The sequence below is a fragment of the Leopardus geoffroyi genome, chromosome D2 (assembly GCF_018350155.1).
Source record: "Leopardus geoffroyi isolate Oge1 chromosome D2, O.geoffroyi_Oge1_pat1.0, whole genome shotgun sequence".
In the NCBI taxonomy this organism is placed as follows: domain Eukaryota; kingdom Metazoa; phylum Chordata; class Mammalia; order Carnivora; family Felidae; genus Leopardus; species Leopardus geoffroyi.
In genome coordinates, this window is record NC_059334.1 from 25193041 (window position 1) to 25205120 (window position 12080).

At 41.9% G+C, this 12080-nt stretch overlaps 1 protein-coding gene across 2 annotated transcripts in view; it reads left to right on the top strand.

Annotated features, from left to right (window-relative positions):
• The first annotated feature begins 255 nt into the window (after nt 1-255).
• The window catches only part of NRBF2 (nuclear receptor binding factor 2), a 37320-nt gene continuing 25495 nt past the window's right edge, over nt 256-12080 (top strand). Inside the window, exon 1 of one of the 2 annotated variants that reach the window (XM_045437546.1) lies at nt 256-905. In XM_045437546.1, coding sequence (XP_045293502.1) covers nt 660-905 — 246 coding nt within the window. In that variant the 5' untranslated portion in view covers nt 256-659. The remainder of the gene's footprint in view (nt 906-12080) is intronic. The other variant, XM_045437547.1, reaches the window with a different exon arrangement.

Here is a 12080-nt window from a genome sequence, read left to right on the forward strand (position 1 = left end):
TTGTAATCCATATTATTTTATTAGTTTGCCAGCACCTTGAGGACTGAGCCCATAATTATTTGTTTCCCTAGTCCAGGGCCTGGCTTAGCGTTGCTCAAATATGATTTTTGCTTTTGCTTTTTTTTTTCTTTAACATTTATTTACTTTTGAGAGAGAGCAAGTGAGGGAGGGGCACCGAGAGGGGTACAGAGGCTACAAGGCGGGCTCTGTGCTGACAGCAGAGAGCCCAAAGAGAGGCTCTGACTCACAGACCGCGAGATTATAACCTGAGCCGCAGCCGCAGGCTTAACGCACTGAGCCACACAGGCACCTCTCAAATCTGATTTTTGAAAAAATCAATCAGGTACACGAATAAAGGTGAGGACTGGAGAGCAAGAGAAGGCGTAGCAATCTGAGGGATCTGGGGGGAAAAAAATCATGCTGGAAGTAAACCTGAGAGGCCAAGAGCACAACTCAGCCATTTTACTCAAGTTTCAACAAGGCTGCCCATCCCCGCGTGACGTCAGAGAAGACTTCAAGCAGCTGAAGATACGCCTATCGCGAGAGGAAAGACAGCCCGCGAGCGAGTGTACGCCAGTCCGGCCCCGCCTTCCCTGAGCCCCACCCACTCCCCGGTCCTCACTCCCACCTTTAACCAGCCACGTGTGACGCCATGACGCATGCGTGGCCGCGGCGCGGGGGGCGGGCCCGCGGCGCGCCACCGGAGGAGGAAGTGGTGCGGTTGTTGCTCCCTCTGCGCCCACTGCTGGCTCCCGGGGCGCGGAGAGGGGCAGCTGCCGCCGCCGCCGCTCCGTCGCCCTGCTTACTACTGTTTCTCTCCATGTGCTCCGGCGCCGTCGCTCCCCTTCCTCAGGCCGCCGTTTACCCCGGGGTCTATGGAAGTAATGGAAGGACCCCTCAATCTGGTGAGTAGTCCGCTGAGGGTCGTGTCCGCCCTCGGGAGCCTTTGCTTCAGGAGTCCTGTCGCGCCTCCAGCGTGCTGCTGACCCTCGAGGCCAGGAGGCGGGTTTGGCGGGGGGTGGTCCTGAGGGGTGGAGGAGGGGGGCAGGCGTGGTCCCACATCGGCTACGCGAAAGGCGCCCCAGACATTGCTCCCTCTGGCATCCCCGGGAAGCTATCACGTCTCATTTCCCGGCTCCCCGAAGCGTACCCTGCTGCAGTGTAGTGAGTGAGGGGCTTCCACCAGCCGGGAAAGCCACCTACTCTTCAGGCTAGAGGAAATGCTTCCACGCGCCACGTAACCACCTCTCTGCAGCCTGGAGGGGCACTGAAGCCGGCCAGCGCAGCAGTGGTGTGAAATACTGGTTTTAACTTCTAATACGTAGGGTCTGAAGTCTCAGCTTCATTACGGTGGAGAGTTGGAGTAATACCCCCTCTCACCCCCGTCTCTTCCTCCACCCATTCATTTCTCGCCTACATTCGGATGCATAAACTGAGGATCACCCTTCTCGAATAAGTTGGAGACAGCTGGAAGAAAACAGGGCCGTCCCTGATTTTAGCTCCGTTTCATCACTTTAGGCATCGTGAAAATACGGTAGATGTTTGCCCCTTCAGAAAAAGCGCTCATAGGCCATTTACTTATTACTGTAGGCTTTTCTGATGATCTCATTAAAACAGAAACGAGAAGCACGAGTTCTTTTCTAACTGACCACTGCATCTTTTGGTTTCCTAGAGGGTACCTATTTTGGTTACTTAAGATTCCTTAAGGTTGTAGCCAGACAGGAGGAACTTGTACAGGCACAGGTTTGCATGCCGTTCACTTGCGCTGGTGGGCGATGTTGGCATTGGGGAAAGGGGTGTGTGGAGAATTCGTTTCTCAGGTTGGAACTCTGAATCCTAGTGTCGTGGAAGACCCCCGGCTTCATTTAAACCATTCTATAGAGAAGCAATGGAGCACGGTGGCTTAAGACTATAGATTCTGGAGCTCTACCGCTTCGGTATCAGTTATGGCTTTGACACTTAATAGCTGTGTGACCTTGGGTACATTTGTTGACCTCACCCTCTTTCCTGGTTTGTTGTGAGGATTAAAGGAGTAAATAGGTGTAAACAGTACCTTGTCCCTAGTACAGTGTAAGAGTTAGCTATTATAGTAATCAGACCATAAGCTCTTAATTTAAAATCTCATTTGTAAAATGAGGTTTGGATTTGCTGAGCTTGAAAAGCCTAAGATTCTAGGACCTAAAGCTGTTTTTCCCAAATGACTGGTGCCAGGTTAGCTGCTCTGAGAAGCGCCTCCTAGTTTTAAGTTAAGCCCACCCCCACTGGTAAGAGTTGTTTACACTTAAAAAGAATTGGACTAGATTTGTGAGTTTTTAAAAACCAGGGACACATCTTGCACTTTTTGTTTTTAAGGTCACATATAGTTTACAGTGAGATAGAATGGGTGGCTCAATACTGAAACTTCACAGGAATATTATTAGAAATAACTAGCAGTTTACAGAGTGCTTCAAAGTTCAAGTGTCCTTGCAAAATGACCATTGGTTCAGTTCCAGTTAGCTTCACTTTATTTGGCCAGAGGCTGCAGTATATACTGAGCCAAGTGCCCCACTAGTGTATGGTAGCTTGTGAGAAGACGGCAGCTGGGTGACAGTTGTAGATGGGGCAGCAGAATCACCAGTTTAGGAAAAATTAGTTAAATGGTGACAATAGTACTTTTATAGAGGAGAATTTGGGAAAGAGCCTCTTTAAGCAGGCTAGGATAAAATGTATGTGGACAAGTATCAGAAATTTGGCATCTTGAACTCTGAAACCATTTGAGATTTGAAAGATCTGAGTTGTAGCCGAGCCGTTAGAAGAGAACAGTTGAACAGAGATTAACATTTAACTTGAATCATTGGAATTGTACTTGTAAATAAGTACCAGTGGCAGGCCTCGGAATTTGTCACTCAGTTTTAAAAGACTGTTTTTGTTTGTTTGTTTTTGTTTTTTGAAGGTGATCACTTTTTTTATGTCAGTTAAACAACTTAGTATCAAGTTGACTGAACCTGAGAAATAGTTCTCAATACTAGGATTTAATGAGTACCTTTGAAAATCCCAGTAGTTTATACAGGCTTTTTCTAATGACATTATAGTGTAGTCCAGATTTGTTGTATAAGGACTTATTACAGTATCTAGATTTATAAATATGTGTTCTCAGAGCATCCTTGGAATTTAGGAAGAACTGCTTCCCAGTTCTACAGAGAAATAAGCCTAGACTGAGAGAAATTAAGTAATGACTTAGATCAGTGGGTCACAACTTATTTTAGTATCATGACCTTTTCTAGCAGTACTTCTGAATTAATGTACAGTACTCACCATTTTCATTTCAATATGTTCCTTATATTGAACTGTGGATTCTGTGTCATTTAGTGTCTCTGCTTTAGTGTTGATTCTCTTATGTTAGGTTTGGAGTAAAGGCCATATAGGCTTAACTGCTGGTAGTAGATTTTTAAGATACAGAAAAGACTGGTTCAACTTACTCATTTTTTAAATTTATTTTTTAAATGTTTATTTTTGAGGGGGGCTAGGGGCAGACAGAGAGACAGGATCCGAAGCAGGCTCTGTGCTGACAGCAGAGAGCCAGTTGCAGGGCTTAAACTCACGAACTGTGAGATCATGACCTAAGCCACCCAGGTGCCCCCAAAATAGTCATTTTAATATGTCATACAGACATTGTATTCTAGTTCTCTTGTTTTTGAAATTAGACAAACGAAAAATAAACTAAATCATATTTCCATCGTTGGGGGGAATAGCTAGTCTTTGGACTGAATAAGTTTTGTTTCATCAGTTTTTTTATTTCTTTTTGTGAATTTTTAATATGGAAAAATTGTAACTTGTAAAGTTACTTGGTGTATATTTAGGCCTTTCTTTCCATTTAATTTTGGCAAAGTGGGTGCTGTGCTGGTAGCAAATGTCAAAACTTGTGTGACATAATTTGTAGTTCTTTAATTTGTTTACTGCCTATTTGGGAAGTGATGTCAGACTAATTTACACATGACTGTTGCTCATGCTTTGCTTACCTACTCTGCAGACTCTGAGAACAGGGTCCATGTGACTGTGGCCACAGTTGTATGTTTTTGGCCGTATTAAGGGTGCTGAGAATGTTTGTTGAGTAACTGAGCTTCTCTCTAGAGTGGTCAGTTTCATCTAAGACAAGGAATCCAATATCATGTTTCAAAGAATGGCCTTTTACATACCTGAATTCTTTGTAATTATCTTATCTTAATTATGTTGGCAGTAAAATCTTTAAGGTAAAAATGAAGCTGTTTTGAACCACTTCCTTGTTGCCCTGAAAAATTTCAAGGAAAGTTCATCCTGTCACAAGTTAGTTGGGGCTCAGTGGAAGGACTGGGGAAAGGTGGTAGAGCACTAAGACTTACCCAACAATTACTAAGTGCTGGGATTGGCATCAGGCACTTTATATATACACTTGACCCTTTTTAAAAAATGTTTATTTTTGAGAGAGCACAAGTGGGGGAGGGGCAGGAGAGGGGGACAGGATTCAAAGCTAGCTCTGTGCTGACAGGCTGACAGCAGTGGGCCCAATGTGGGGCCGGAACTCAAGAACCACGAAATCATGACCATAAATGAGAACATAATTTAAATATGCCTCCATTGTATTACCAGTATTTACATAAATTTAAATATTTGTTTCCATGACCCTAACAGTCTTTATTTATTAAATGTTTCACATTTTTATTTAAATTCCAGTATCACATAATAATAGTTTCAGGAGTAGAATTTAGTGATATCACTTACATATAACACCTAGCGCTCAATCACAAGTACCTTCCGTAATACCTGGCACCCATTTCGCCCATCCCCCTCCCACCTCCCTTTCAGCAACCCTCAATTTGTTCTCTATAGTTAAGAGTCTCTTTTATGGTTTCTTTCTTCCTTCCTTCCTTTCTTTCTTTCTTTCTTTCTTTCTTTCTTTCTTTCTTTCTTTCTTTCTTTCTTTCTTTCTTTCCCCTATGTTCATGTGTTTTGTTTCTTAAATTCCACATATGAGTGAAATCCATATGGTACTTGCTTTTCTCTGGCTTCTTTCACTTAGCATAATACATTCTAGCTCCTTCCACATCTATGAGATTTCATTCCTTTTGATGGCTGGATAATATATATACACGATATTCCAGTGTGTGTGTGTGTGTATACATACATACACATATACACCACATCTTCTTTACCCATCAGTCGATGGATATTTGGGTTCTTTCCATAATTTGGCTATTGTCAGTTTGCATTCCCACCACCAGTGCAAGAGGGTTCTCTTTTCTCCACATCCTCACAAACATCTGTTGTTTCCTGTGTTGTTAATTTTAGTCATTCTGACAGGTGTGGCCTGATACTTATTATAGTTTTGATTTGTATTTTCCTGGTTATTGATATTGAGCATCTTTTCATGTTTCTGTTAGTCATCTGTATGTCTTTGGGAAAATGTCTATTCATGTCATCTGCCTATTTCTTAAAACTGGATTATTTGTTTTTTAGGTATTGAGTTTTATAAGTTCTTTATATATTTTGGATATTAACCCTTTATCGAATACGTCATTTGCAGATATCTTCTCCAATTGCAGAGGTTGCCTTTTAGTTTTGTTGATTGTTTCCTTCCCTGGGCAGAAGCTTTTTATCTTGAAGTCACAATAGTTCATTTTTGCTTTTCTCTTGCTTCTGGAGATGTGTTTAGTAAGAAGTTGCTATGGTAGATGTCAAAGAGATTCTTGCCTGTGTTCTCTGGGATTTTCACTATCTCTTGTCTCACATTTAGGTCTTTCATCCATCTTGGTTTTATTTATTTTTAAATTTAATCTTTTAATGTTTAGTTTTGAGCAAGTGAGTGTGTGAGAGAGAGAGAGAGAGAGAGAGCGCATGGTGGGGGGGGGGGGAGAGAGAAGGAGACACAGATCTGAAGCAGGCTCCAGGCTCTGAGCTGTCAGTACAGAGCCCGACATGGGGCTTGAACTCATGAACCATGAGATCATGACCTGAGCTGAAGTCGGATGCTTAACCAACTAAACCACGCAGGTGCCCTGATTATTTTTTTATTTTTTTAAGTAGGCTCCACGCCCAGCACAAAGTCCCACGTGGGGCCTGAATTCTGACCCTGATCGAGACCTGAGCTGAGATCAGGAGTTGGACACTTGGGGTGCCTGGGTGGCTCAGTCAGTTGAGCATCTGACTTCAGCTCAGGTCATGATCTCACAGTTTGAGTTTGAGCCCTGTGTTGTGCTTTGCACTGACAGAGATTCCCTCTCCCTCTCCCTCTCCCTCTCCCTCTCCCTCTCCCTCTCCCTCTCCCTCTCCCTCTCCCTCTCCCTCTCCCTCTCCCTCTCCCCCTCCCCCTCCCCCTCCCCCCATTGTGCATGCATGCACACACTATCAGCAATAGCCAAAGTACGGAAAGAGCCCAAATGTCCGTTGATGGATGAATGGATAAACAAGATGTGGTATATATATACAATGGAGTATTACTTGGCAATCAAAAAGAATGAAATCTTGCCATTTGCAACTACATGGATGGAACTGGAGGATATTATGCTACATGAAATTAGAGAAAGACAAAAATCACATGACTTCACTCATATCAGGACTTTAAGAGACAAAACAGATGAACATAAGGGAAGGAAGACAAAAATAATATAAAAACAGGGAGGGGGACAAAACAGAAGAGACTCATAAATATGGAGAACAAACTGAGAACAAACTGGAGGGGTTGTGGGAGGGGGAATGGGCTGAATGGGTAAGGGGCACTAAGGAATCTCCTCCTGAAATCATTGTTGCACTATATGCTAATTTGGATGTAAATTTTAAAAAATAAAAAAATAAAAACCCAACAGGAATTTAAAAATAAAAGTAAATATAGCATAAAAAAATAAACATTAAAAAGAAAATTAAAAAAAAGAGTTGGACACTTAACTGGCTGAGCTACCCAGCCATCCCTCATCCATTTTGAGTTTATTTTTGTGTATGATGAAAGAAAGTGGTTCACTTTCATTCCTCATGTTGTTCAGTTTTCCCAGCTCCCCAAAGACTTTACTAATAGTCTACTGTTGACTGGAAGTCTTACCAATAACATAAACAGTAACACGTATTTATATGTTATACATATTATGTACTGTATTAACAATAAACTAAACTAGAGAAAAGAAAATACTAAAGTCATAAGGAAAGTACTTTATAGTACTGCACTGTACTTACTGAAAAAAATCCATATATAAGTGAACCATGCAGTTCAAATCCATGTTGTTCAAGGGTCACCTGTGTTATTTATCTTCTTAGTAGCTGTTATTTCCCCATTTTACTGATGAAGACATTGACATGCAGAATAAGTGGTGACAGTGGGATTTGAAAGCAAGGTTCTCATTAAAATATTGGTCTTACTATTAGATCATTTTGACTGGGATCCACAATTAGAGATTTTTACATAATCAGTACACACATACATATGTATATACTACGTAGAGCTGTCACATTATGCATGTCTCTTGGGATTGTGTAAAATGCAAGGGCCCTCATAAATTTCACCCAAAACAAAAAAAGCTGAAACTGAAACATTATGATGCCATAAATGTATGTCTGTGTGTATATGCAGATATATAGAGTGTGTGTATATATATATATATGTATATATATATATATATTTATAATACTGTGTATCATGCACTCTAATATTTACTAAGATTTTTTAAAATGCTGGTTTTGGGACGCCTGGGTGGCTCAGTCGGTTAAGCGTCTGACTTTGACCCAGGTCATGATCTCACTGTTCCTGAGTTCCAGACCTGCATTGGGCTCTGGGCTGACAGCTCTGAGCCTGGAGCCTGCGTCAGATTCTGTGTCTCCCTCTCTCTCTGCCCCTCCCCTGCTTGTGCTCTGTCTCTGTCTCTCAAAAACAAATAAATGTTAAAAAAAAAAAAAAATTTTTTTTTAATGATGGTTTTGACCCACTGAATTGATTTCAGAACTCATTGGTGGATTGTATCCTGTAATTTGCCTTCACAGCAGATGGCGGCAGTTCTGAAAAAAAGCAACTGAAAATGAGGTAGAAAAAAGATGCAGCAGAGCTGCATGTGGGAGAAGTTGATCCTTAGACTTAAAATCAAAAATAGGTCTTGGCCTTCTCTAACACTTGAGCAGTTATCTTAAGTGTGATTGCATTATATTAGTTTGACCGAGGTCAATTCAGTACTTACTCTTAGGAGATACTACTTGCCTGTAGGAGACTTACAGTGAATTGATGGTGGAAGGGAGAGTGAATGCGACTTCTCCGTTGCTCTCTATTGAAGACCCTACCACAAGGTTCAAGAGTACATTATATTTTCCTCTGCCTTTTTGATATTGTGTTTGGTATGGTGTTCCTTTTCTTGTCATCTTTACATACACAGCTTTCCCCAGGGACACGGAAATAATTAAACGGAAAGTAATAGAAAGTAACACTGTTTTCCTTTGGGGAAAAAAGACAATATTTAATCTGTATTTAAAGAAAATTTTTTTGAAGTTTATTCATTTTTGAGAGAGAGAGAGTGAGCAGGAGAGGGGCAGAGAGAGAGAGAGGGATACATAGAATCAGAAGCTCCAGGCTCCCAGCTGTCAGCACAGAGCCAGACACAGACGGGACTCGAACTCATGGGGCTCCAACTCATGGGGCTGGAGCTCACGAACCGTGAGATCATGACCTGAGCTGAAGTCGGACGCTTAACGGACTGAGCCACTCGGGCACCCCAATCTATTTCTGAAGCAGTTAGCATGTGGAAGTAGAAGGTACTTCTTGGTGGCTGCAGTTATTAAGTGATCTAGTTTTAGCTAGGATTTTCATTGGTTGCAGGTGATGAGAGCCACTTCAGATTAGTTTATGCCAAAAGGAATAATTTATTGAAAGGGTAATTGATTGGAATCCAAAGAAAGGTGCAGGAAGGGCAGGGCTACATTGCAGGTAGGTCTAAGAAAGTATGGGACCTGAGGCTTAAAGATGATCAGATTCTCCCTCTGCCACTTCAGGCTTGACTGCTTTATGTCTCTGCAGGCTTAGTTAATTCCTGAATGTCACAGTAGTTAGAACCACTTAAAACTTTCTTGACATAGTCTCTGTCCCTAAGTTTGAAAATGCAGTGGAATGAATTCTTTAGTGTCCAGGGGATGAGGTAATTAAGAATATGGCAATTTCCACAAGAATCATATTGATTGCCTGGAAGAAGAGCAGTTCACAGAGACCAGTGGGATGTGTGTAAAGGGTTGGCTCTTCTGAGGAGGATTCAGCAAGGGAGGAATCTGTACAGGGCACACAGTAAGACGTTACGGTTTTACTTTTTATAAAGGTTTTAGAACATTTTGTAATAGCGTGCTTTCATTTTTTTTAAAACTTAAAAAAAATTTTAAGTTTATTTGAGAGAGAAAGATAGAGAGAGGGAGAGAGAGAGTATCCCAAGTAGGCTCCACACTGTCAGTGCAGAGCCCCATGCAGGGCTCCAATTCACAGACTGTGAGATCATAACCTGAGCCGAAACTAAGTCGAATGCTTAACTGACTGAACCACCCAGGTGCCTCTTGTGCTTTCATTTTTACTTGAGAGGGAGTAGGAAAATTCTGATTAAAATGTCCTAGAGATTGGGTGGATGAAATGTGAATGAAGTAAATGCATCAAAGACCAACTCTTGGGGCGCCTGGGTGGCACAGTCGGTTAAGCGTCCGACTTCAGCCAGGTCACGATCTCGCGGTCCGTGAGTTCGAGCCCCGCGTCAGGCTCTGGGCTGATGGCTCAGAGCCTGGAGCCTGTTTCCGATTCTGTGTCTCCCTCTCTCTCTGCCCCTCCCCCGTTCATGCTCTGTCTCTCTCTGTCCCAAAAATAAACGTTAAAAAAAAAAAAAGTTTAAAAAAAAGACCAACTCTTTTTCTGTATATATGTATATCCATATATATAGTTATTTTAAATTTTGATGCAGAATTTGATTCTGATATTTTTCTGAAATACAGTAATGTTCTGTCAGCATTTTCCAGTCTTTGGTTTTGTTACCAACTTTTATTTTGATTTTTTATTTTTTTAATGTTTGTTTTTAAGAGAGAGAGGGGCGGAGACAGGGTATGAGTGAGGGAGGGGCAGAGACAGAGGGAGACACAAAATCCAAAGCAGGCTCCAGGCTCTGAGCAGTCAGCACAGAGCCTCACGCGGGGCTCAAACTAATGAACCATAAGACCATGACCTGAGCTGAATCAGATGCATAACCGTCTGAGCCACCCAGGCGCCCCTGTTACCAGCTGTAAACATGACTTCTTCCATTCTTCCCTGCAACTTACCATTCATTCCCTCGTCCAACTAACCAACAAATATTATGAGTAACTACCTTCTTGTCAGGTACTGTTCTGGACCTCAAGGACTTAACAGTGAATAGGACAAAGTCCCCAGTTCTTACAGAACTTTCATCCCATGTCTCTAGTTTTCTTTCCATCTATTGTATCCTCTTTCTGTATTTTCTTTAACATCTTAAGCATAGTTGCTTTCAGTTCCATGCTGTTAATTTCAACATGGATTATCTCTGGATCTGTTTTCATTGTCTTTGTCTTTATTATCAATCACATTTTCCTACTTCACATGCTTAGTAAGGTTATTTTAATATTTCATGCATTGTGGATGATATGTTGTAGAGACTGAAGTTAGCATCTTCCTCTAAAGAGTGTTTTGTTCTGGTTGGCGGTTAAAATACTGGCAGATCACCGTGATCCATCTAAACTTGGTTTTAGGCTTTATTAGGGTGGGTCTATTTTAGTTTTACCCATAATGCCTAGAGTGTGATTCTCGCTCCTGGGGCTGACCTTTCTGGGTTCTCAACTGAAAGTCTCCGGTGTTCACCAGCATCCCTATACTCTTCAGGTCTAAACTACAGCCTGTCTTCCCAACATCGTGTAGCTTGTGAAATGTCTGCTTAGAGTGTCTGCTAGGCCTCCTGGAATTATAACCTGGTGCATGTGCAGCTTAGACGTTGGCTACAGACCTGAAAGGACTTTTGTATGCATATTTTTAGGTTGTCTTCAGTGTAATTCTTTCCAATCCTGGACCCTCCTCAAATTCCAACCTTTTTGCTCTACTCTTCATTTCTTTTCCCCAAGTAGATACCACCTTCTGCTTGGGTTTTGTTTTTCTGCACTGCATTTTGGAAAGTGCTCTCAGAAAGAAAGCCTCACCTTGCACTTTTTCCTTTTCTTAAAGTTGTAGCCTTCTGTTATTTTTTGTTCAGTGTAAAATGTTGTTTTTATATATTGTAGCCAGCTTTGTAATTGTCTACAGCTGGAGGGTAAGACAATGCTTAGCTTGCTCATCTCCATGAGAATTCAAGAGGTTCTCAAAGCAAAATTACATCAGTTTATTAATAAATTCTAAATGCCAGAAAGTACTTAAATAAGAGATTATAGTATCATGAAATCTAATACTCAGTGACAGTCTTACGAGGATTGGCCAGTCACTGCTTTCCCTATTTAAACATTATCTATTTCTAGGGGCATCTGGCTGGCTCGGTCAGTAGAGCACACAACTCTTGATCTTGGGATTGTGAGTTCAAGCCCTATGTTGGGAATAGAGCTTACTTTAAAAAAAAAAAAAAAGATTTATTTCTAAATAGAATTTGAGGCAGCTTAAAATAAAAGACAAAGATGCCATACTATTAGTATATGAGATATGAGTTATACAGCAACTTATTCCAAAATTTAGGAGCTTAAAACAGCACACATTTGTTTTCTCATAGGTTCTGTGAGGCAGGAATAACGATATGGCTTAGCTGGGTCCTGCTTCAGGATTTCTCATAAGACTGCCATCAAGGTATCATCTGGGGCTGTGGTCCCATTTGAAGGCTCCACTGGGGCAGGAGCTGCTTCCAAGCTCACTCACATGGCTGATGGTAGAATTCAGTTCCTTGAGGACTTTTGAATCAGCTTTTGGATTCAGTTCCTTGCTGGCTGTTGGCAGACTACCCTCAGTTCCTTCCCTGAGAGCTTTTTGGTAGGGCAGCCTGCAACATGACCCTTGGCTTTATTAAAGTGAGTAAGGGAGGGGCACCTGGGTGGCTCAGTACCCTAAGCCTCCTGAGATTGAGCCCCTTGTCAGCTCTGTGCTG